A 27,897-nucleotide genomic window follows, 5' to 3' on the forward strand; every position below is an offset into this window, starting at 1 on the left:
GAGTCATATGAGCAATTAGAAATGTTGATAAGACATTTGCTTATACTGGTCTTAATTTAGCTCATACAGACATGAAGTAGTTAACCCTGAGAATATTTTCAGCATATTAGGACAGGAATGGACTGGAGGGATAACAAGGAAAAACAATGAGATGATAGTAACTTTTATTTTAATAACATATAAGGGAAAGAGTCTCATCATACATAATATCTGATAATAGTTGATATTTGGTAGAGAAGAAGCAGATTTGGTGAGGCAAATATATTTTGAAATTAGAAGCCTAGATCATAAGGCAGCATGATACTTTTTTAATGGGATATTCTTTCACATAACATTGATATGATTTTGATTTCTGAGGCTGAGCTTTGCTACAGACCATTAGATTTTGACTGTGAGCTACTGAGATGAGATATCAGCAAAAAATAAAGTAAAACATTAAAAAAATTTAAAACAGCAAACAAAATTTAATGTGAGAAATTGAAATGGTCAGCTCGTTGAACTTGGCTCCATCTTATTAATATTAAGAAAAACAAAATCTGTTGCTGAAATGATAAATACTAGAAAATGTTTTTATATGTTCATTTTCTGTCTTATTATGGTAAACAATTAAAACTGAAATTGCATCACCAGTATTAATGTCATTACAGTGATATTTCATAGATACTCTTTTGCTGCAGTGTTGAGACATTAGAGTGATAAAAGGAAGCAATACACATTTTATGCTTTTGTGTAATAAAGAATTTTCGTACTTCTCTTCAAAGTTTGAGATTATTCTTACTAACAAAATTAAATAAAATGATGATTTTGGGAATTCTTTGTCACTACTACTACTATGCTTTTTCTGGTTTATATGTACTTTTCAAAGGTTTATGTAAGGACCATAAATTTCAGAGCTTAGATTTACTTCTCTTTATCTTTATCTCCAAATGCAAGAAAAAATTTTATAGGGATCCCTGGGTGGCGCAGCGGTTTGGCGCCTGCCTTTGGCCCAGGGCGCAGTCCTGGAGACCCGGGATCGAATCCCACGTCAGGCTCCCGGTTCATGGAGCCTGCTTCTCCCTCTGCCTGTGTCTCTGCCTCTCTCTCTCTCTCTGTGTGTGTGTGTGACTATCATAAATAAAAAAAAAATAAAAATTAAAAAAAGAAGAATTATATGTTAACCTCACTATATATTATTAGCAGTATTACTGTTACTAACAGAGAGATATGGGTCTAGAATGAATTGGCAAATAAGAATGCTATATGTAGAAAAAATATATAACTAGAAAAAATTTTCAAATAGATACTATTAGATATTTTTCTCTCATTTGATTATCTCTCCCTTTTTAAAATGATTTGTAAATATTTAATATGTTTAAAATTCCAAGGAAAATTACACAAAATATAAGAATTTTAACTATAGTATTGTCTTCAAAAACTTCATTGAATTTGGAAATAATGCATGAAGAAGAAATAAACTATGAGAAGAAAATTTAAGTTTATAAATCATTTTATATTTGCTTTGCTCATTTAGACATGTAGATCTTTTGACAGTATTTCTATTACAGAAGTTCACAACCCTCGTGCATGTATCTGAATGTTATTTTTGTTCTTGCTAAAAATTCCAGAAATAACACAGCTGGAAGAATTGCTGTCTGATTGGAGCATAAATAGATGCTGTTAATTCAGATGATAATACTATGATTTAAATACACCTTAAGACTTACCTCAGAGTAATTACTGTTATGTCTGACGTATGCTTACCTATTCTCAGTAAAACACTTCAAAGATGTTAATTTTAACTATTAAACAATCCTAGTTATGTCTGAGTACAATATCCTTCACCTGATATTCCTACAACCATTAATTTTAGTACTAATTAGTTACTTGCATGGTTTAGGCATTAATAATGTCCATGGTTTTTCACATATATTTTCCATGACTGCAACACCTGGCTCATAGCCACTGAAGTCAAAATTCCTTTTATCATATAGTGTCACTGCCTTTTTCTTTTCTTTTTCTTATAAATTTTATTTATATTTATGAGAGACACAGAGAGAAGGCAGAGACACAGGCAGAGGGAGAAGCAGGCTCCATGCAGGGAGCCAGATGTGGGACTCGATCCCGGGACTCCAGGATCACGCCCTGGGTCAAAGGCAGACACTTAACCCCTGAGCCACCCAGGTGACCCACTGCCTTTTTCTTTATTTGAATCAGATAACACTTTTCCCAAGCAAAAAATAAGAACTGACAATACTAAAAGAAAAATACATTTTAATTCAAAATTGTTTTAGCAAATGAAATGTTAACATATTCTCTTCTCCCTTATTCTCTCTCCTACTCTGTCTCCCACTCTCTCCCTGTTTTCTGATCTCTTTACATATGATAATACTAGCATGTGGAACCTTTTTTGTTTATGTTATGAAATAAATTTCATGTCCTATGCAACAAATTTAATTAGAAAGAGTAATTCAAAATTTAATGAGTAGGCAATTTACCTAATATGATATTTCATCAAATGTTACAAAGACATCATATTATGACTTCAGTCATTATGACAGGGTCAACCTTTCTGATAGACTGTATTAATTGTTCAAGAAATATTACTTTGGCAAATAAGGTAATATAAAATGGTTATTAGTAAAAATTTGTCCTGAGGGGGATGGAGCTTTAATTCTCTCTGTTTCAATCTATCATAATTATGAGGTGCGGGTATACATAATTCCTAGCAACAGCTTATTCTGACAGCAGTAGGACATTGGGAATGTCACTTAATGTATCAGTCCTGGGATCCCTGGCTGGCGCAGCGGTTTGGCGCCTGCATTTGGCCCAGGGCGCGATCCTGGAGACCCGGAATCAAATCCCACATCGGGCTCCCAGTGCATGGAGCCTGCTTCTCCCTCTGCCTATGTCTCTGCCTCTCTCTCTCTCTCTCTCTGTGACTATCATAAGTAAATAAAAAAAATTTAAAAAAAAATGTATCAGTCCTTTCTTCCTATGAATATATATATATATATATATATATATATATATATGAACTTGAATGCTATGGTTTATATTATTGTTTGGTTAGAAGAGCAATTAGTCTAAAAGAAATGACACTACTGGTAGAAAATAAATTCATAAAGGGATAACCAAATACAAAAAATTGTTACTAAATAAGAGAGAAAAGATTAGTGGATATAATCTTCTGGCTCTTGGACTTCTTACTTCTATTTTATTTTACATTGGTTTAAGGAGTTGTCTCTATATACTCTTCTCTTTTGCATTTAATATTTTTAATTTCTCTAGGAAAATATCTCTATTTTACATATGTATTGCCTGAGTCTGTAAGTCTTAGAGTTCAGTGGGAGAAATGAAAAATGAAACCAGCAGTAAAAAGAAATCAACTTAAATGCTAATTATTCTTTTAAATGCTATATAGCTTGGGATGCCTGGGTGGCTCAGCGGTTGAGCCTCTGCCTTTGGCTCAAGGCATGATCCCTGTCCTAGAATAGAGTCCCACATTGGGGTCCCTGCAGGGAGCCTGCTTCTCCCTCTGCCTGTTTCTCTACCTCTCTCCGTCTCTCATGAATAAATTAATAAAATCTTTAAAATAAATAAATAAATAAATGTTATATAGCTTGAGAATCCACAAAAATCTACTGTAGAAGGGTAAACTAATATAGCAGACAGGATTGAGAAAAGCATATTAGAGTAAAAAAGTTTATTTTCTGGAGCAAAGTTTCAAAAATATGTTCTTCATCTATAATGTAAATGGTATATAAAACAATGTTCTCACCAAAGGAAAATTTCATGGCAGTTTCATATATTTTAGAGAAATCTTTCTGGCTCTAATATTTAGCAATTATTAAAAACCATAGTCTGGTAATACATTTTTCCTAAGGCTTTCAGAATTGAATCCCCAATAAATTTTATCAACATATTAATAATAATTCTATTAGAAATGATAATATAATATCAGTATATTATATATTTCTAGTCACATAGGAACATAGTTTGCAATTTCAGTGAATTGTTAAAGGTGGACTTTCATATTTCAGAGAACAAGAAGTAAAAACTGAACAAACGTGAAGTTTTTGTGTTGAAATAAACTATGTCATGTATTCCTATATAATGTAAATTCTGATTGTTTTAATCAGGTCTATAATATTACCAATGTTCAGACTTAGTTTCATCAAGAAGTCATTTTTTTCTTTTTAAAACCAATTTAAATATTCCTTTTACCATGATGATGTTTAAATAAATGTATTAGTAAATTTCTTTGTGTTTAGTGAATATTACTAATTTCTAAAACTAGGCTTTATAAAAAGAAGGCATAGGCTTAAAAACTAATAAAAATAAAAAGGCATAAGTTTAAATTTCCCAACATTTAAAACTCTGTATTTGAGTTGAACATTTTAAAATTGAGGACACATTTTAAAATAATTATATTGCTCATTAACAAAACAAAACACTGCATTTCCTCTATAACTCTTTAAATTTGTTCATACCAAAAAATACATGTAATTGTTCTCAACAGAAAATAATACAACTGAATATCACAAAAGTAAAACGATATGGTTCTTGGAAACAAATTACCTCACAGATAATGAATTAATAAAGCTTTTTATTGTAGTTCTTACCAAGCATGTGGAGTAATTTTACTATTACTAAAATATAAATTAAGTATATGACAAGTTAAAAAGCCTGGTCAAAAGCCTAAAATTGCATTAGATTCCCAAAGGTGGTTGTTTTTTTGGTTTTGGTTTTGGTTTTTTGTTTTGTTGGGTTTTTTTTGTTTTTTGTTTTTTTTGTTTGTTTTTTTTTTTTTTTTTTTTTTTTTGCTTCAAAATGTAGAACTTGAAACAACTATCTCTTATGCATTAAAGAAACCAAAAAGTCAGACACCTCAGTGGCTCAGTTAGTTAAGTTTCTACCTTTGGCTCAGGTCATGATCCCAATGTCCTGGAATTGAGTTCTACCTTGGGCTTCCTGCTCAGTGGGGAGCCTCCTTCTCCTTCTCCTTCTGCCTTTCACCTGCTTGTACACTCTCTCTCTCTCTTTCTCTCTCTCAAATAAATAAATAAATAAATAAAATCTTTTAAAAAATAAACCAAGAAATCAAATTTTACTACTTTATTTTTAAATGATTGAACTACATTTTTTTTTATAGTACAGTACATAACACACTTTTAAAATCCCTGAGAAATATACTGGGAGCAATCTGATCTAATATTACTTTAATATGTATTAAAATGTTCATATGTGGGTCCCCTGGGTGTCTCAGCGGTTTAGCGCCTGCTTTTGGCCCAGAGCCTGATCCTGGAGTCCTGGGACTGAGTCCCACGTTGGGCTCCCTGCATGGAACCTGCTTCTCCCTCTGCCTGTGTCTCTGCCTCTCTCTCTTTCTCTCTCTGGGTCTCTCATGAATAAAATAAATAAATAAATAAATAAATAAATAAATAAATAAACAAACAAACAAGTAAATAAACTATTAAAAAAATAAAATGTATATACTTTGCTGTATATACTCATTACTTCATACTCAGAAGCAATGAGTCTTGAATGTCTTATCACAAATTACTTGAAAACTTCAAAAGGAAATATAGTAATAATGCAGTTGAGACAACACTTCTGCTAATGGATGAAGATTAACAAAGCAAATAACGGGCATACAGGTATACAAGATTGAAAATGTGATACTTGGTGAAGGAATAATACATTTTATATTATAGCCAAAAAATATATAACCTGAACCAATAATGAGAAAGAAAGTCAATAAACAACTAACGCCTAATTAAAATAGATGGTAGAGCTAATGCTAAGAAAGACATTGAAAGACCGAGGAAAGCTTTCCAAAGTAAAGAAAACTAACTGAATGAAAAGAAAAAAAAAGTGAAAATGTTTTTCTCCTGAGTCCTTTATAGAAAAAGAAGCAAACAAAATCCTTTGTGGGATATTATTGTGAAATGTAATGAGTTTAAATATACCATGCAAGTAAAGGTGTTGGGTGAATGTTAAATTTTCTAAACATGCTAACTATAGCACTGTCGTTTTAACATGTTATTTATGCATGAATACTGTATCACTAAAACATTTGGTTCTTAAGAAATAAAATATTAAGGGGTAAAGGATAATATCATAACTTGTTGAGCCTGGGCAAAGAGTACATGGAATTATTTTGTATATTTTTTCAACTTCTTTGAAAGCTGGGAAATTTTCTTTAATTGAGGTTTAATTAAGGTACGATAATATATTTATTTTAGGTGGGCAACATATTGATTTAATAATTCTATACATTTCTCACTTCTCACCATGATTTGTAGGCACCATCTGTCACCATACATTATGATAATATTATCAATTTTATATGCTGTGCCTTTCATTTCTGTGATATATTTATTTCATAACTTGAAGTCTATGCCTCTTACTCCCTTTTAGCTATTTCACAGCCACTTCCCAATAAGTCTCTGGCAACTACCAGTTCTGTATACTTAAGAGTCTACATTTTGTGTATTTGTTTTATTTTTTAGATTCTATATATAAGTGAAGACATGTGGTCTTTTCATTCTCTTTCTGACTTATTTCACTTACTATAATACCATCTAGGTCCATTCATTGCTATTGCAATGGCAAGATCTCATTATTTTTTATGGTTGAGTAATGTTTCATTGTGTTCCTGTGTGTATGTGTGTGTGTGTGTATACACAATTATTCTTTATTCATTAATCTATGAATGGTTGTTGAGTTGCTCTATATCTTCGCTGTTGTAAATAATGCTGCAAATAAACAGAGGTACATATGTCCTTTTGAATTAGTGTTTTTGTTTTCTTTGTAGTGGAATTACTAAATCGTACAGCATTTCTATTTTTACTTTTTGAGAAAACTCCTCAAAATGATTTCCACAGTTGTGCCATTTTAAATTCCCACAAATGGTACATGAGGGTTACTTTTTCTCTACAACCTCATCAATACTTCTTATTTCTTGGTTTCTTGATTCTAATCATTCTGACAGATGTAAGAATCTCATTTTGGTTTTTACTACATTTCCCTGACGATTAGTAACATTCAGCATATTTTCATGTGTCTGTTGGCCCTCTGTCTATCTTTGGAAAAAATGTCTATTTGGGTCCTCTGCCCATTTTTAATTGGACTATTTGTTTTCTAGTGTTGAGTTGGAGAAGTTCTTTGTGTGTTTTTAATATTAACCCCTTATCAGATATATCATGGTTAATATCTTCTCACATTCAGTAGGTTGACTTTTTATTTTGTTGGTTTCTTCTGCTGAGCTAAAGTTTTAGGCATAGTCTCAATAGTTTGTTTTTGCTTTTGTTTCCTTTCCCTGAGAAGACATTTCTAGAAAAATGTTGGTAAGGCTGATGTCAAAGAGATTACTGCTTATGTTTTCTTCTGTAAGTTTTATGGTTTTAGGTCTTATATTTAGGTCTTCAATCCATTTTCTGTTTATTTTTGTGTAGCTGTAAAAAAACTGTTCCAGCTTTACTCTTTTGCATGTTATCTCAGAATCATTTATTGAGAAGACCTTTTCCTTTTGTATAGTTTTACCTCCTTTGTTGAAGATTAATTGACCATATAAGTGTGGGTTTCTTTGGGTGCTCTTTATTCTGTTCCATTATTCGATATGTCTTTTTCTATGCCAGTATTTTGATTATTACAGTTTTATAGTATGTTATGAAATCTTGGATTGTGATACCTCTAGATTTGTTATTTCTCAAAATTGGTTTGGCTATTTGGGGTCTTTTGTGGTTCCATAGAAATTTCAGTATTATTTGTTCTACTTTTGTGAAAAATGTTGTTGGTATTTTGATAAGGATTGTCAAATCCATAGATTGTTTTGAGCAGTACAGACATTTTAACAATATTAATTCTTCCAATCCATGAATGTGGAATACGTCTCATGCATTCATGTCATCCTCAATTTCTCTTGTCAGTGTTACATAGTTTTCAGGGTATGTCTTCTACCATGTAGTTGTTTATTTCTCGGCATTTTATTCTTATGTGTGTGTGTGTATATACACATTATATTTGTGCAAATATAAATGGGACTGTTTTCTTAATATCTCTTTCTGCTACTTTGCTATTAGTGAATAGAAATGCAACATATTTCTGTGCTTTAATTCTGTACCCTGCAATTTTATTAAATTTATTCATCAGTTCTACTAGTTTTTTGATGGTCTTTAGATATCATCTGCAGATAGTGACAGCTTTACTCTATGCTTCCCAGTTTAGATGACTTTTATTTCTTTTTCTTTTTATTTCTTTTTCTTTTCTGAATATCATGGTTAGGACTCCCAGCACTATGTTGAACAAAAATGGTAAGAGTGAACATCCTTGTCTTGTTCCTGAAATTAGAAGAAAATCTTTCATATTTTCACCACTGAGTATGATTTTAGCTGGGGCTTTTCATATATGACCTTTATTATATTGAGGCATGTTTACTCTAAAAGTACTTTGCTGGGTGTTTTTATCATGAGTGGATGTTGTACTTTGTCAAATGCTTTTTCTGCATCTATCAAAATGATCATATGGGTTTTGTCTTCTCTCCTTTGTTTTTGTAGTGTATCATATTGATTGATTTGAAGATATTGAGCCACCCTTGCATCCCTGAAATAAATCTTCCTTGATCATGGTGAGTGATTTTTTTAAAATGTATTTTTGCATTCAGTTTGCTAATATTTTGTTTAAAAATTTTGCATCTATGGTCATAGTTGCGGGCAACCTTGACCACTGGTGGTCAAGGCTGGCAGTCAGACCAAATATTCATAATTAGCCTCATTGTCATGGTTGTGGGCATCCTAAACCACAGGGCTTCCTCCCTGCTAAAGGCTAAAAGGCTTAGCTGCTGGAAATGTGTCACACTTGTGTGTGGTGGTATCTCCTTCTCCCCCCCACAGGGCTGTAGTCACTTCAAAATGGCACTGGTCCCTGCCTGGGCCTCTTGTAGAATATGCTAGGACAGGAGCTGCTTTGGAGGGGTACCTGATAAGGTGAATGGATTGAATGGGGTGGGTCCACAAAGGAACATAGAGATGGGACACATAGTGTTAGCAAGACAGGTGATGGAGAGTAATGGTGCTGGCTCCTGCAAGTGTGCAAATGTCTGGCTATCTAGACTGGTGAAGGGAAATGGTGCCTGCCAACATTTTTGTTCCTGGAGAAATCTCCTAAAGATCCCTGTCCCTCCAGTTCATTTTCTGATATAGCAAAAAAAAAAAAAAAAGATCTCCATATATACCCCAAGTGTTTTCCAAACTGCTGCATTCATGCTGTGTGTCAATGTGTTGTTTGTTATGCTAATCCTTCAAGGTCCAGGACTCCATTTTCTCCTACTCTCTGGTTCCCCCAGGGTTAAGCCTGATTATTATGAAAGTACCTTCTAACTTTAAAAGCTTCTGAAGCTAAGCCCCAGTGGTTTTCTTTTTCTTTTTAAAGATTTTATCTATCTATCTATCTATCTATCTATCTATCTATCATCTATCTATCTATCTATCTATCATTTATAAGAGCATGAGCAGCAGGGAGGAGTAAAGGGAGGGGAGGAGCAGACTCCCCACTGAGAAGGGAGCCAGATGCAGGACTTCATCCTGAGACCCCGGGATCATGACCTGAGCAGAAAGTAGATCTTTAACCAACCGATCCACCCAGGTATCCTATCCTACTAGTTTTCAAGGCCAGATATTATAAGGACTCATCTTCCTAATGTGGATTATTAGTGCCTGAATGCCTGGCATGGAGTCCTATCCTCTCATTTCTTTGTGCTTGGTGGTATTCTTCCAATTTGTGGTTAGTCTTGCTGAGGAGTTGGTTCCCAACTGTGTCTCTGCCCCTCCTACCCTTTTTAGTGTGGCCTCTTCTCTGATTAACTTTGGAAGATCTGCCAATCTTCAGATCATTTTGAGTTAGTTGCATAAATGTAGCTGTTACCTTGGTATGTCCATAGGAAAAGGTGAGCACAGTATCTTTATTCTGCCATCTTTCCTGTGACTTTAAAATTTGGAAATTTAAAAATAAAATGGTAAAAGGTAAAAGAAATGCCCAAATAAAATAAAATGCATACTTGAAAACCCAAAATTCTTAACAGCTGAGTTATAGGCATATCAATTTGAATTATTTATTTTCTTTTAAAAAGTATCAGCATTTCCTGAATTTTAAAAAGAGAGATGACAGATTTATTTACATGAGATTTAAGCAGAACCTATCTAGTTCAATAAGTTTATGCATTAAATCTTTCATATATCTGTGTGGGTATCATACAAATTAAAAGAAAGTAGAAACTAAATAGAAGCTTGTTAAAATATTTAAAAAGTCCCAAAAATAGGTAGAAAAAATAAAATGGACTGCCAGGTGATTTAAATATAGTTGCTATTATTCTGGGCTATAAAAATAACTATAATTATTATTTTAAAGAAAATAAATGGAAATATAAACTAAATATATGAGGAATTAGATAATTTAAACAAAGAATTAAAATCTAATCTAGAATTTTTAAACCTTTAAAATTAATAAATTATTGTATTTAATAGCAGAATTCATATGAAAGAGTACAAAATATGAAATTATGAGAACCTTGAAGAGTTGAACAGAAAAAGAATGAAGGAAAGAAAATGCAGAACTAAATATAAGCAAGCTATGGAATACAGGAACAATATCTAAGTCTAAATGAAATACCAGAATGAAGTAGAATAGGATTGAAGTAGAAACAGTATTCAAAAACATAATGCCTACTGGCCTTGCAGAAGTGAAGAAAGACTTTAACCACAGAATCATTGAGTTTGGACTGTTCTGTTGAAGAAAAAATACAAAAAAAAATCATACATAGATTACTACCATAGTCAAATTTCCTAAAACAAGAAATAAGGATAACATTCTTAAAGTGGCATGAGGAAAAAAAAAAAAAAAAGACACAGCACCTTTACAAAAATATGAAGTCTTTGGCACACTATTCAACAAAACCTATGGATGCCAAAAGTTAAAGGAAAAATGATGCAAATGTTGAAAGAAAAAATCATATTAACTTAGAATTATTATCAGAATTAAATACTTTTGGGAAATAAAGGTAGAGTACATACAATGTTTTATAGCCAATGTTGAAATATTAAAAGGCTGAAAATCAAAGGTCTAATTTTGCCTGATAAGAAGCTGGGGGGAAAAAAAACAAAAACAGAAAAAAAATAAAGAAGAATAAAGTTAAACATAGAAAATTTTAAAAAGTAAAAAAACTGTAAAAATTTAACAAAGCCAAAGTTATTTAAAAAGATTACAGAATGATTAACATCTTAAAGATGACTCAAAAAATACAATAGCTTTTTAGTAAGTGTGCTATTAGTACAACTGTAAGTCAGTAGTAGAGAAATGAAACATGATAGAGTCCAGACACAGGTATATACTTATTTTAGGTATGCTAAAGCATATATGAAGCTGGATGATAGACCATTACTGTTTGGAGGCATGATCAATCCAGATCTGCACTGTGTAATGGCATACCAAGTTTTAAGTTGTAGCATCAGTTTTTCATGATCTGTGCAATTATTTGTTGGGTCAGTTGGCAATATAGACAAGAAAATAATAAATAAAATAGACGAATGGGGTTACCCAAAGGGGTTAATGTTAGGAATATACAAAGAACTTCTACAACTCAACTACAAAAAAACAAATAACGCAATTTAAAAAATAGGAAAAATACTTAAAGAGTTCTCCCAAGAAGGTTTACTAATGGCCAATAAGCAATGTCAAGATGCTCCTTATTACTAATCATTAGGGATTTGTAAGTCAAAATCACAATGAGATATTACATCACATACAAAGGATGGCAGCTATCAAAAGAACAGAAAATAACATGTGTCAAGGATGAGGACAAGTTGGAACCCTTGTACACTACTGGGGATGTAAAACATTACAATCATACAGATAACAGTATGGAGTTTCCTTAAAAAGTGTAAAATAAAATTACCATACACTCCAGTAATCCAACTTCTGAGTACCCAAAAGAACTCAAAGCAGGATCTCAAACAGCTATTTGCATACAGCTGGAAAATACACAAATATCCATCAACAGATGAATGGGTAAAGAAAATAGATACATAAAATGAATTATGCAGCCTTAAGAAAGAAAGAGGTCCTGTCACATGCAACAACATAGATGAAATTTAAGGGCTATATGTTAAATGAAATGAGCCAGTAACAGAGGACAAATATTGTATGAGTCTATTCATATGAAATATGTAAAGCAATGAAGGAAGCAGAGTAGAAAAGTGTCTGCAAGCACTGGGGGGAATTTATGTCTCATGAGTAAAGAGTTTAAATGTTGCAAAATGAAAAAAGTTCTAGTGATCTATTGCACAGCAATGGGAATATATTTGACATTATTGAACTAAACACTAAAAATTATTATGACAAACTTAGTCATGTGCTTTTTTGTCATAATAAAAATATAACTATATTTTTGCTAGCAACATAGCCATAGCTGTCCAGCAAAGTGAAACTGCCATCCATCTTGAGAATAATGAAATTATAATTAGGATTTTTTTTTTTTTTCAAAATTCATCACGGTGGTGGCGGTACAAAATCTATCTGGGGGATATTTAAAAGAATCCTGCAGTTTGGACTCTTTCCATGGTATGCCTGTGCACTTTTATCAAAATTATCTTGGTTACGTATTAGACATACCGGGAATGTCTTCAGCTATTTTTGCAAATTGCCGAGTGTGATTGAGCATACTACTAGCACTTTGTTTTGGCTGTGGTGGTAATTCACTGTAATTTTTTTTTTTTTTGCAAGATTCCATTTGATGCCTTCTGGTGTCATTAAATACATCCTAAAATTTCCAGAGATTATGTTATTTACAACTGTATTTTTCCAAATATTTCTTTTCTGATTTTGGAGAAGATTGCTGAACCATAATGGATTCTTTGATACTCTCCAAAGAGCACTTTGGAGTATTATCTGGCTAGGTCTTGGTGATTGCTGCCGTTCTAGTATAAAGATCAGCTAAGGCATTCTCTGGCTATTACTCCTTTGTGTATAGGGCTTTATCTTTATAGATAAAGACAATAGAGCACTTAAAATATCTTTATTCTTAATGAAGTTTCTTCTGAAATCAAGAAATCTTGTGGTTTCTATATTATCCAAATTCATGGCCTAACCCCAAAGCATTGCTGCTAATAGCAAACATAGTAGCTCTATTATTTCCAAATACTTAGCAAGCTCAGTGAATGACAGGAGTTTTGCAATCTCAACTGAGGTTTGTCTCTGCTAAGGAGACCTATCCTAGGGGTGAGTTCAAATTTCTTGTGTTGTATAATGCCTGACATTTTCCTGTTTATGTCATAGACTATGGCCCCTCGAACACAATATTTTCTAGGGAAGGCAATTTTAATAAATGTACTTGAGATATGGACAGTTATCAAAAATATGCTAGGACATTTGTGAGTTCTCTCTTCTTTTGGTAGTAAAGGGAAGTTGGGTGAATATGTTTGAAGAATAAAGAGATATAAGAATTTACCTCCTAAGCATAAAACATATCCTAGGGAATTTATTTTCTATAATATTAAAACATAAATTTGGAAGTTTAATATTCTTTCTTTTTTTTAAGATTTATTTATTTATTCATGAAAGACACAGAGAGAAAGGCAGAAATAAGCAGAGGGAGAAGCAGACTCCATGCAGGGAGCCCAATATGGGACTCGATCCCCAAACTGGGATCATGCCCTGAGCCAAAGGTAGACGCTCAACTGCTGAGCCACCCAGGTGTCCCTTAATATTTGTTCTGAGATGAAAAAGAAGGTAGGTAGTTGTAATCAATCTTAGAGGTCCTGTCATACTTAAAACATCCTGAGGTCAGTTACATACTTGGATAATACTAGAATTGAAGGAAAATCTAACAGCCCACAGGGTCTTGACTAAATGATTTGAAAAATAGGACAGTGTCATAGTAAACTCTAGAGACATAACTATCTCAATACATTGTTGAGTTTTCAAAAAAAGGAATATATTTACTCTCTTGTTGCAAAAGGACACCAGTATAAAGATTCTAGACTGGGGAGTGGGAAGTATCTGTGGGTTATTAAAAACAGACTCAGGCACAATTTGTGTAACAGTGACCGGTGTTTGAGGTTCATATTCCGTACTTCATCTATCAAAAATTTGTAGGCTTGTTATTTAATATTTAGATGAATATTTCTAAGATTATTTAAGGGTAAAGTAGAAAATCAGGCACTCAGTTCTCATTCAGATTACCTTTATTGATCAGCTGTTTATTTTTCTATTGTTTTAGTGATCACGGGATAATTGCTTGCCCAGTATTGTTTTCTGATTGTGCTTCCTGTAGGTGTCTTTTATAAAAGGCTCTCTTTGCCAGTATGTGATGACTGGAAGGAACCCACTATTTTTTTTTTTTTTGTTTGTAAAGCTATCAGCAGCAGTTTTTCCTGAGTTTCATTCTACTTTTACTCTAAATTTTCAGTGTTGGAGGTCTGGCAGTAGGACAATTTCCTGTTACAGGTTTGTGGAAGTTTAATTTTTCTATTTTTGGCTTAATGCTAGCCCAAAAACATGAAGACAAAGATTGTACACATCTCTTTGAGAATTTATACAATGGGTGTTACCCTATTCCTAAAGTCGTCTAAGGATTGTCTTCTCTTTGCTTGCAGGACTGTATTAAAATATTATCTATTTTCGTGAGAGAGATTTCAAAGATATTATTAAACATTTTCAGCTTTTTGAAACCACTCTAGTTCCCTATGCAAAATGGGGTCTCTTAAATTAGTCTTAGGATCTTCCTTTTCTGCATTTGCCAGCCATTATGTGCACATGAGATCCATTCTTAGAACTACTCTAAATTCTTGTGTAAATTTCTGCTTATCTTTTTGGCTTTAGGATTTTAACAATAGCTTTCACCTATTACCAGGATGAGGTCTTAAAATAAGCTGTAAGGGGCTTGCTCAATTCTAATTATGGCTTAATTTTAACAGGCAATTAAGCATTGGAAGTTTCTTTCTGGATGGTCAATATGGTAGGTAAATTAGATCAGATAGGAAGGTAGAGGCAGAGAGCAATGAAAGTGTATAGGATATGGAAAGGGATATGTTGGGAAAAAACATTAGGGTCAATTTATTGTTTGGGGAATGTGAAAAAGAATTAAGTTCACATACTTTTTCTTTGCCTTGGTGGCACAACTATTTTGCAATCTGAATAGATTTGGAAGCTTTCTCATCCCAGTTAAAATGCAGACCATTGGATGTTTGGAATTTTCCTTTTTTATTTTAAATTATTTTTAATACAAATAATTTAGTTTATAAGCTTAGCATTAGTGAAAATAGGAAGAAAGGAGTCTTAGTGAGCAATGTATTTTTTGAAAAGACAGCAGTTTTGTTTTGTGCATAATTTATTGCCCAACAGGGCAACTGTTGCTCAGATGAGTAAACTATTTGCCTAGATAAGTTGTTTTAAAGAATTTGCTGAAGCAAATTTTAAAGTTATTTATTGGTTTGTGGACTTATTTTCTGGACAAGCATTTACCAAAATAGACAACTAAGTTAGGCTGATAAAGATTGTCCAGGTTCTAAGTTCCATCAGTTGAGTTATATTGAAACACATGTCCTCAACTTCACAGAAAAGTGTAAATCTTTTCAGTTATTAAAGCAGGCTATTGGTACATGGGCCCTAAATTTATTGGAAATCAACGATAGAGTCTGCATACTATATGGCCCAAATCTTTGAGAAATTTGAAGCTTTACAGTAATTTTATATTTAAAACATCATGCATGCATACTATGTAGTAAAGAATTTAGACCTACACAAGAGGATGTCTGGCTTTTGCGCACAGCTCCTGTGAGGTAATCACTAATGTTTGGGAATGTCCTGTCTGATAAGTGTTTACTTGAGGGTCTTGGACACTCTAGGTTGTCTAACATTGTGATTTTTAGTAAGAGTTTTGGGTCTTATGGCATCAGCTGTACTGCTGGAGGGCCTGGAAAAGGAGGTTAGCAATGTGGGCAGTTAGTCATATCTATGTGATGGAGCCTGGCTAAAGACTCTAGACATCACGAGTCTTGAGTGAGCTTCCCTGGTTGCCAAAACTGCACACATAATGTCACACAAGGTTGCTGGCAGAAGAGGACAATTGGAAACTCCATGCTTGCAACCTTTTAGACTTTGCCAGTGGGTCTCTTCTCTTGACTGATTTGAATGTATCCTTTCACTGTATCACATTGTAGGTGTGAGTCTGACTGTTTTCCATGAGTTCTGTGAATGCTTCCAGCAAATTAATAAAGCAAAGAGTGATCTTGGCAGCCACTGAATCTGCAACTGGTATCAGAAGTGGTGTTGATCTTGTGGTCTGTCCTATAACCTTTGCATATACATATTCATATATATTCCTTTTCTTCTTCACTTCTAGTAGATGAGAAATGTAAATCAGGTTACTTTTTCAGATGGTACTTATCATGCAGATGTATCAATAATTCCATCATGAATATCTGATAATTTATCTTTAAGAAGTCTTACAGAATCTTTCATTTAGGAATGAATGCTAAAAATATTGTTATTTTGAGGTTTTCTAATTTATTTTCCTACAATTCAGTCAAAATGTATAAAATATCAGTGCTCTATTAAAATGCTTCCACATATTTAAATGTCCATGTATCCTAACTCTGGGAAACGAACTAGGGGTGGTGGAAGGGGAGGAGGGCGGGGGTGGGGGTGAATGGGTGATGGGCACTGAGGGGGGCACTTGATGGGATGAGCACTGGGTGTTATTCTGTATGTTGGCAAATTGAACACCAATAAAAAATAAATGTATTATTAAAAAAATAAATGTCCATGTATCATTGTTTCTCTGCCTATTTTAAAACTTTAAAGACCTTCATTTAATATTATCCAATATTTCTTATAAAAGGGTTTGCATGATAAATTATTCTTTTCATTGAAAAGAAATACAAACCTGGTTGAATTCAGAGGAAAAAATATGTCTGCAGATGATTTTTCTCTGTAAGATTTTATTTTTTTCTTTTTGTTAACTAGGATAACTTTATTTTACTTTAGCTACCAGAAAAATAAGCATCAAATTGAAGACCAATATAAAATCTATTTGTAATCAGATACTTGGGGTTGTTTTTTTTATTTTTTTTTTATTTATTTATGATAGTCACACATAGAGAGAGAGAGAGAGAGAGAGAGAGAGAGAGGCAGAGACACAGGCAAAGGGAGAAGCAGGCTCCATGCACCGGAAGCCCGACGTGGGATTCGATCCTGGGGCTCCAGGATCACGCCCTGGGCCAAAGGCAGGCGCTAAACCGCTGCGCCACCCAGGGATCCCTTTGAGGTTGTTTTTTAATCTCTGTAGTTCTTAGTATATGAAACTGTTAACCTAAGGTTAGAAAAAATTTCAGAGGGAATGACTTCCAATTAGATGAAGTTCTTGTCTCAGTGTAGGTGGAATCAGCATTGTACATGAAATTTTTTGCATTGCAGAAATAAAACATCATCAACAAGTAATCAAAGATTCTAAACCCCTTGACCAGATTTTTTTTTTCTTTTATCTAGATCAACATGATTCCAATCTACTTAGGACCTTTTCAGTAACATGGAAACATTTCTAACACTGATCTCTGTAATGCTAAACCTGATTGATTTACAGAACCAGCAAATCATCAGATATTGAGGAGTGGGAATACTTGTAAAAAAATGTCCAGAGCTAGAAATTCTTTGTGAACAATACTGCTAATACATTTTATAGTTCTGTAACAGTGACCAACTGCACCTATGGAACAATCTCATTTGCTTTTTATTACTTTTTATTTTTAACTTTAGTACTAAAGTGCTGAGACAGCTAAGTAGGCGCAGAGGCACTTTTTGAATACTAGTCTCTTAGATAGCAACCTCCGTTATAGCAAATACATTTTTTAATAGAAAAAAAGAAGGTAGAAAGTTTCAACACTAAATTAATTTAGAATTTACCTTTTTTTCTTATGAGATGTAAATTTTCCACCTCATGATTATTCTTTTTATTACTTTAGTAGAGTAAATGTCATTTGCAGAGCTCGTGAGCTGCTACAGAATACTATTTATAGCAAAAACAACTGCTACTTTAATCATATTGACACACTTTATAGCTATGCCGTAAAGTATTTTTTATACCTGACACTTATGACAGAAAACCAAATCAAACTGAGCCTTAATGATTGCTGTTATTCTCTGAATATATGAAACAGAAGAATACAATAACTGAAAATATATTTGCAGAGATTAAAAAAGTAATCACCTTGGTATTCAAGAACAAGGAAAAGAACTGTCTAAATTTGATCAGAAACAATAGATGATTAGAAATGAATAAAATCTCTATCAAGTGTGTGACTATGCAGGTTATATTTTTCTCTAATAACTTCTGGAATGGGGAACGTTTTCAATATTTGTAATAGAAAAAAAAAACTAGAAATAACCTAAACATTATCATAAAGTTATTTTCTTGATTCTTTAATCTCTACTGAAGCTACTCACAAGTTAATTAGTGCCTGGCTACTAAAATATCAGTTTCAATGCTCAACTGTATTAATTGGAAGTGTCTCTACAAAGGAAGCTAAGAATCTTTTTTCTTAAGGAGTGTGCAAATTTCCCCAGGGTACTTATAGTTGAATTATCACCGGTGATTTGACCATTTTCTATTTAAATTGGTTATGTACATCTGACTCAGTGGTGAGTGTCACCATATAAATATATGGGGACTGGACTAGCCAAATAGTCTCCTTAAGAACTGATGTCTTTTGATGATAAGCCAGATGATTAGCTGAAGGAAAGAATAAAATCTCTAGCAAGTATCAGTTATTGTTTTCTAGCCAATCATTTCACTTGAGCAATCACATCAGATGGAAGACACAAAATCTTTTGGTCTTTCTGTTATATATAATTATTGAGATAACTTTTTAAGTAACATGTTTTATTATCTACAGAGAGAAAAGTTTTTATTCTGATCAGCAAGTCAAGTGTTCTTCCTAAATGATGAAAGTAGTGTCACATGTCAAATATTTTGTCATATGACATTATATTATACATTGATATTATTAAAATGTTAATGTGAAGTCTATATTTGATATGAAAAATTATATTTCATTTGTAATATGTGCTCCATATAAATAGGTTAAATGTTTTATATGTGTGTATAGATACCAATATTTTATATCTAAGTTTATCTTACCCAGTTTTATACTACATTAATAAATTTATAATATTTAAAATTAATAAGATTATATTATATTAATAAATTTAGATTTTTCTTTGACTTTATAAAATCTAATTTTAATGTAGCTAGTAATATTGAATTTATCCAGTGAAAATAGCTTTATAAAACAGTAAATTATTTAATAAAAATTTAAATAAGTCATGCATCAAAATGTTTTAAGTTACTTATGAAATATAGTTGACATACAATATTACTTCCAGGTATACAACAGTGATTCAATAATCATACACATTATGAAATGCTCACCACAATCATCACTGTTACCATCTTACAAAGGTATTACAATATTATTTACTATATTTTTACTTTCCATCCCTGTCAATTGTTGAAAAACTAGAAGTCTGTACCTCTTCTTTACCTATTTCACCAATTTCCCCACCGTCCACTGGCAACAATCAGTGTGTTCTCAGTATTTGTGAGTCTCTTTTTGTATTTTTGTTTTTTTTTTTTTAGATTTCAAATATAAGTGAAATCATACAGTATTGCTTTCTCTGATATTTTTCTCCCACTATAATACCGTCTAGACCAATCCATGTTGTCACAAATAGCAAGATTTCATTCTTTCTTATGGTAATATTCCATTGTATAAATACACAGTATCTTCTTTATGCATTTATCTATTGATGGGCATTTAGGTTGCTTCCATATCTTTTCTATTGTAAATAATGCTGCAATAAACATAGCGGCGCATATATGTTTTCGACTTACTGATTTTGTTTCTTCAGGTAAATGCCCAAAAGTGTAATGACCGGGTCATATGGTATTTCTATTTTTAAGTTTTGAGGGACCTCCATACTATTGCCCACAGCAGCTGCACCCATGTAAATTCCTAACAACAGTACACAAGGTTTCCTTCTTTTTCTCCACATTTTCATCAACATTTGTTATTTGTCTTTTTTATATAGCCATTTCTAACAGGTGTGGGTTGATATCTCATTATGGTTTTGATCTTCATTTCCTTGCTTAGTAATGTTGAGAATCTTTTCATGTGTCTGTTGGTCATTTGTAGGTCTTTTTGGAAAAATGTTTACATAGGTCCTCTACCCATTTGTTAATCAAATGTTTTTGTGTGTTGAGTTGTAAACACGTTTCATGTATTTTGGACCTTAGCTTCTTTTTAGATACATCATTTGCAAATATGTTCTCTCATTCAGGTTTCCTTCTCTCTTCAAAAGCTTTTTAGTTTTATGTAGTCTTATATCTGTATTTTTACTTTTTAAAAAATTTTCCTTGCCTGAAGACAGATCCAGAAGAATGATTCTAAGGCCAATCTAAAAAGATTACTGCTTATGCTTCCTTTTAGGGGTTTTATGATTTTACATCTTGTATTTCAGTTTTGAATCCATTTTATTTGTGCGTATGATACGAGAAACTTGTCTAGTTTATGTAGTTGTCCAGTTTTCCCAACACCCTTTATTGAAGTGATTGTATTTATCCCATTGTATATTCTTGCTTTCTTTGTCATAGATTAATTGACCATATAAGTGGGGGTTTATTTCTGGCTCTCTACTCTATTGATCTGTGTATATTTTTGTGCCAGACCCGTACTATTTTGATTATTACAGGTGTTGTCTTCATTCTCAAGAGTGCTTTAACTCTTTGAGGTTTTGTGGTTCCATATAATTTTTAGGATTACTTATTCTACTTCTGTAAAAAGAACTATTAATGGTTTGATAATCCTTATCAAAGAATCTATAGATTGCTTTGAGTAGGAAGACATTTTAACAGTATTAATTTTTCTGATTCAAAAAAATAATATATCTTACCATTTATTTGTGTTGTAATTTTTTTCTTTAATGTCCTATACTTTTCAGAGTACAAGTCTTTAATTTCTTGGTGTAGTTTGTTCCTAGGTATTTTATTCTTTTGGTCCAATTGTAAATATAATTGTTTTCTTACTTTCTTCTACTTTGTTATTAGTATATAGAAATACAACAAATTTCTGTATATTTTATATTATACAACTTTACTAAATTTATGTATTCTAAGCTTTTTGGTGGAATCTTCAGGGCTTTCTATATAAAGTATCATGGCATCAGTTTGTATGAATTTTCGTTTTCTAATTGCTTCCAGGCCTATGTTGAAAACAAATGGTGAAAGGGGACATCCTTGTCTTTCTTCTGACTTTGGAGGAAAAGCTTTCAGATTTTCACCATTCAGCATGATGTTGGTTTATTATTTTGAGGTATGTTTACTATATGGCCACTTGAGAGTTTGGATCCTGAACAGACACTGAATTTTGTCATTTTTCTGTATTTATTGAGACAAACATGATTTTATCCTTTGTTTTGTTAACGTAGTGTGCCACATTAATTTGCAGATGTTAAACCATCCTTGTATCCCTAGAATAAAACCCCCTTGATAATGGTGAATGATCCTTTTAATGTATTGTTGAATTTGGTTTGCTTATATTTTGTTGAGGATGTTTGCATCTATGTTTACCAGGAATATTGTCCTGTGGGGATTTTTATAGTGCATCTTTTTCTAGTTTCAGTATCAGCGTAATGCCAGCCTTGTAGAATGAATTTGGAAGAATATCTCCTCCTTTTGGGTGGAGAGGGGAGAAAGATAATTCTAGAATTGGTATTTACTTTTTCTAAAATATTTGGTAGAATTTGCCTGTGAAACCATCTGGTCCTTGACTTCCATTTGCTGGGAATTTATTTATTACTGATTAAGTTTTATTACTTATGTTCTTATTACTAGTTATCAATCTCTTCAGATTGTCTTCCTGATTCAGCCTTAGAAAATTGGATGTTTCAATGAATGTATCCATTTCTTCTAGATTGTCCAATTTGTCATTAAGGTCAAACTCATTCTTACTCCCCTCCACATGTAATTTCTGTTTTGCGAATCTCCTAATTTTTGTAGCTATAATTGACTGTACTACTATTGTCTTTTAAACCTTCATACTAGCTTTAAAAGTGATTACTACCTTTATTATATATTTGCTTTTACCAGTATAATTTTTTTCTTTTCATAACTTTCTTAGTCCCAGTTATAACCTTTTCCATTCTGTTCCATTTCCAATAAGTCCAACTTGTGTGTGTGTGTGTGTGTGTGTGTGTCTGAGGAACTCTTTCCTTCTATTCTGAATGATAAAATTACTAAGTAGAATGTTTTGGTTTTAAGTGTTTTATTTATCTCTTTTCAGCTTTGAATATATCATGCCATTCTTTTCTGGCCTGCAAAAATTCTGCTAGTAGCCTTATGGGCTTTCTCCAGTATATAGCTAGTTGTCTTTCTTTTACTGCTTTAAAATTTTTCTCTTCATCACTACTTTTTGTTATTTTAATTATATATCTTGGTTTGGCCCTTTAGGAGTTCAACTTGGTAGGGACTTCCTTTGCTTCCTGGATTTGGGTGTGTTTCTTTCCCCCAGATTAGGGAAGTTTTCACCTTTTATTTCTTCAAATAAGTGTTCTGTTCCTTTCTCTCTTCTTCTGGGACCCCTATAATGCAAATTTTAGTATGCTTGCTGTACTAAAGGTCCCTTAACATTTTCTTTTTTTCTTTCTTGCTGTTGAGTTTGGGTGGTGTCCACTACGCTTTTAGCTTGCTGATCCATCCTACTGTTTTTTTCTTTTTTAAAATATTTTATTTATTAATCATGAGAGACACACCGAGAGGAGCAGAGACACAGGCAGGGGGAGAAGCAGGCTCCATGCAGGGAACCCAATGCAGAACTCAATCCCAGGACTCCAGGATCACACCCTGAGCCAAAGCCAGATGCTCAACTGCTGAGCCATCCAGGTGTCCTTTCTAGCGTATTTTTCAATTCATTTATTTTATTCAACTCTGATTAGTTCTTTATTATCTCTTTGTTAAAGTTTTCTTATGGAGTTCATCTACTTTTCTCTCAAGTCTGGTAAGCATCCTTATAAACATAATTTGAACTCTTTATCAGGTAGATTGCTTACCTTTATTTAGGTCTTTTTCTGAAGTCTTGTTTTGATCTTTCATTTATAGCATATTTCTGTCTCCCAATTTTGTTTCTGTAGATTAGGAGAAACAGCTACCTTTGTCAGTCTTGAAGGGACTTATGTAGGAATGTCCCCTGTGTAGACTACATATACCAGGTGGCACTGGCTGAAGCTGCAGCAGGCACAGACTGTGAGTTCTAGGGTATTCAAGTAGGTATAGGCTAGATGTTACCAAAGCCATCCCTGTGGATGGCTGGAGCTAAATGGGCATGCATGGGCTGGTGACTCCTGAGGCACTCTGTTCAGGGGACTCTGTTGGGATGAGCTCAATTTGTCCTTGGATGCTTTGCATCTGTGTCATCTTAGTGAAATATCTGGGATGTCTTGTTATGTACTGCATTGGAGCCAACTTGGTGGAATGCCAGAGCATAGCAGTATAAATGAGGAGGGAATGGCTAGAGCTGGTATGGTTTAGGGATCTGTGACTCATTGAGGCAGTAGGTCAGTAAGAGTATACCCAGACCTACTTCCATCTGTGCTATGAAGGTGGTGGGGGAATGCAAGCAATAACACCAACCAGCACTGTCATCCCAGAGAAAATTCCAGCAGTTCCCCCACCATTTGGCAAATTCTTCAGTGTTAGTAAATAGGTCTTCTCTTACAGCTTAGTTGCCCCTTAAATCATTTGTATTTTTTTCTGTATTTTTTTCTTCCAGGGTATATCCCATAGCCCTCAGTGCTATCTTTCCCCCCCAATGTGTGTCACAGAATGAGGGATGGTATTCTTGTTATGTATCTTTCTCCTGTCATTTTCTATGTGGTTCCTCTATATTTTGGTATGCAGGAACTATGGAATTACCCCTCAGTTCTTTTTCAGAAAGAATTGCTCTATATGCAGGTATAGGTTTGTTGTGTCTATGGAAAGTGGTAATGTCAGTGGCTTCCTATGCTTTCATCTTGGACCTTCCTTGATTGTTATTGCTGTCATCACTTTTTGTTATCTAGTCTCTGAGTATTTTGTTTGAAACATATTCTTAAAATTTTCAAAAAATGAGTCTCTAATTTTGAAGTATACGTAGCAGTAATATTTACATAAATGTTTTCATTTTTATTTTGAACTAGTAGCAACCTTACAGAAATGCTGCAAAAAATAGCATAGTGAATTACAATATACCTCTTAACCAGCTTCACCACATGACACAAGAGGAAATATGAATTTTGGAGGAACTCATGGAGCATGACTCCATCTCAGAAGCAGTCTTTTTTTTTTTTAATTTTTATTTATTTATGATAGTCACAGAGAGAGAGAGAGAGAGAGGCAGAGACACAGGCAGAGGGAGAAGCAGGCTCCATGCACCGGGAGCCCGACGTGGGATTCGATCCCGGGTCTCCAGGATCGCGCCCTGGGCCAAAGGCAGGCGCCAAACCGTTGCGCCACCCAGGGATCCCTCAGAAGCAGTCTTAACCTGGATCATGACTGTGTACAAGGTCAAAGCTACAGAACTGAACTATGTATGCTACATGATTAATGGCTTTGAAATGAAATTTTGGAGAATATTTTATTTTAGCTATCTTTCAATGTATCTTTTTTGTGACACAAGTAATATGTTTACCCTATTATCTTAAAAATGGATATTAAGCAGAAACAAGATAGGACTCCAGATTAAAAGGTAATGTAGTATTACAGTTGTGATATAATTTTTCAGAACAAAGGTAAGTCCTCAAGCTTCACCTCCTATTCGTTGCCAAATTCTTAGGGCATGCATAGTTGCAAAACTTCCTGAGACTTAAAGAAACTATTTTATTGATCAGATGCTTTTATACATTTTGTAGTACAAATTTAATGTATTTTAATCATATAAATAACATACTTTAAACAGTCATTATGTTAAAATAATTAGAATATAAGTCTTGTAATTAACAGCATGATTTAATGTTAATGATATAATCTATTTCTTTGGTGGTCTTTTTCAATTCTCCTTCAGCTAGAAATAGTGGTGAAAGTCTTTTTTCATGGTATCCCAGACACTGTACTAATTTACTTTCTTACTCATATTTCTTATCACTATATATACCTTTTTTATTGTATTCACTTTTGCTTTTTCCCTTAGCCTTGAAAACCCTTGCATCTGTAATGATTTTTCCATATTGTACTGATTCCTTTTTCCTCTATTGTAGACTTAAATTTCCCTTATTTTATATTCTGGTATTACTTTGGTCATAACACAAGAATGCTTATTATGTTTTATTTTATTTAGCTTTATGATCGTCTCTTTTCTCTGCTAGATAATGACTCACATCAAGCACAGGCCACTTAGGCATGTTTATATTCACAGAGCACAGAATAATTTCTGGAATGTAGTGAATATTCAATATAGATATTTTGATTCAACAAATGAATGGGATTTCATAACTAAGATAAAGTGCAAAAATTGTCATTGTACAGCTCTTTGGTAAAAATAGCACCTATTAAGTATTAGCCAATTCATTTTTAGCCAAAGCTAGATAGATATTTAAATGAAAATTTGACAGGGTATCGCACTATAGATGGAGGTGTTACCTGGAAGAGTATTTTTTTTCTTATTTTCATAACACTGCATGCAATTAGACAAAATAAATACAAAAATGGCAGCAACGTCTATTTTTCTCTACTGAAAATAATAGTTAAAATTGTTGATGTGATCCTGCATTCCTGGGACTGAGTCCCACATAGGGGCTCCCTGCATGGAGCCTACTTCTCCCTCTGTCTTTCTCAGTCTCTCTCATTAATAAATGAATGAATAAATAAATTATTCAATAAATAAATAAAATTGTAAGAGTGCTCACTATAGGCAGATCTAAATTCTTTTCATGTGTCAATCCTTGTAATTCTTACATGTTTTCTATAATGCAGATACCGTTATATTCTTTTGGTTTCAAATACACAAAGCTGTCACAGAGGCTGGACTTGCCAAAGAATAGTCAGGTCACAAGTTGTACAACTCAGCAGCCAGGGGTCTTGCCTCAGACTCTTGGTCACTCCTGTATTGCAGTTCTCCTCAATAGTGACAAGAGCAAGCTGTAGAAGGAGTAAGAGTTTGAAGTAAAGATGGCAACAAGGATCCCTAGACATGCAAATCCTAATCATTGAGCCAAAATAAGAGTGTGGATTGTGAGACCCACTGTATGATTTTTTATTTGCTTTGATCCTCACTCTCTTCCTATATTCTCTTCTTTCATCACAGAAAAAGAAGTCAACAAGTAGGTGCCAGAACATATCTCAAAGGTAAAGAGATGGCTGGCATAAATTGTATGAACTCCATGCGAAATATGTGTATGAATGAGTCTATGTAGACATGCACACACACACACACACTATATAGCTGGTAGTCCCATTTTTTAAAGTGCTTGCCTTTTCACATCTCTGACATGCTGAGATCTATTTCTTTCAATGGCTGGAGAATATTTCAACCCTGTATGTACCTCCTAGAAAAGTGCTAATTTTCTTGGCAAGTCAAGAGCAGAACATCTGCTTTTATTGAATCTCTAGCTGAAAAACAATAAGAAAACCTTTTCTTTTTCTGTGGGGTGATATGATTGTTAACACCCTATTGCATATTAATGATCCTTCAGCTCCATCCTTGTTTCACTTTGAATGGTCAGAAATAAAATGATGCAATATTGAGTTATAAAACTGTAGTAAACCATATTTGCTACTTTCCTCACTAAATGGAAACATACACATATGATATAACAAAATGAATGAAACGTTTTAAAAGGAAGTTCTTCTTGTTTATAATGTTCCTTCCCTAGTTACATGACAGCTAATGTAGTATTCATGGTCAAATTTAACTTTTGAGACCATCTGCTCTATGCAAGATGTCATAGAAATAAAAGCTGTTTTGAAATGAAAAGAGAACAAAAATCTTATTCAGAGAACACCTCCCAGCTGTGTTACCAGTTACTGTGTAATCATCTTTCATTATATATGCTGTATGGGGTATAGAGGATGATTAGAAATGCAAACCTGATGTTCTGGAGCTCAGCAAAGAATTTAGCCTCCGATTTCAATTGTATCTCATGAAATGTTTTGCTAAGTCACTAATATTTATTGAGTGGTCATCTCCATATTCTAAGAAACACCCTAAAGACAACTTCTAAAATTCTTATATTTATAGAATACTTAACACTAACTAGCATAAGACTAAGCAAAATAGGACCATACTATTCCACATGCTTTATTTCCTTTTCTCTTCCAATTTCTAAGGATGGAAAGTAGCAAGTACTCCAGTGCTGTAAGTTTATACACACACATTCCCCCCAAAGTAAAAAGCCATTGTCAATTTTGGAGGGCGTCTCTGCAGATATTCTATCCTTTTGAGAGCATAGTTGTAGAATCTAGCTAATGTCTTAAGCAAAAAAACAATATATTTTGTAGCTTACTTTTACATTCAGTTTATTTCAGATCATTCTACACTGGGTAAAAAGAGCTGACTCATGTATAATCACTACAATGAAGACACATTTCCAATTGTTCAGTTATCTATTGCTACATAACCACACTAAAACTCAAACTTATTAGTTAAAATGTCAATGATTTTATTGTATCTCATCATTTTGTGGTAAGATATATGCACAAGACCTAGCTAGGAGATTTTTCTGGTTCACATTGTACAAACTGGTTACTTAGTAATACTTAATTGATGCCAGGCCCAAGGATATTAGATGGATGTCCCCACATGTCTGTGGCCTTGGTGGAGATGGTTAGAGAACTGGCCT

At 33.3% G+C, this 27,897-nt stretch overlaps 1 protein-coding gene across 1 annotated transcript in view; it reads left to right on the forward strand.

Annotated features, from left to right (window-relative positions):
• Positions 1 to 26,203, forward strand: part of LOC129498468 (uncharacterized) — a 173,317-nt gene extending 147,114 nt beyond the window's left edge. Inside the window, 1 exon segment of the mRNA XM_055307771.1 lies at positions 26,033 to 26,203. Within this exon segment, the coding sequence (XP_055163746.1) occupies positions 26,033 to 26,203 (171 nt within the window).
• Positions 26,204 to 27,897: the final 1,694 nt, after the last annotated feature.

The sequence above is a fragment of the Nyctereutes procyonoides genome, unplaced genomic scaffold, assembly GCF_905146905.1.
Source record: "Nyctereutes procyonoides isolate TBG_1078 unplaced genomic scaffold, NYPRO_anot_genome, whole genome shotgun sequence".
NCBI lineage: Eukaryota > Metazoa > Chordata > Mammalia > Carnivora > Canidae > Nyctereutes > Nyctereutes procyonoides.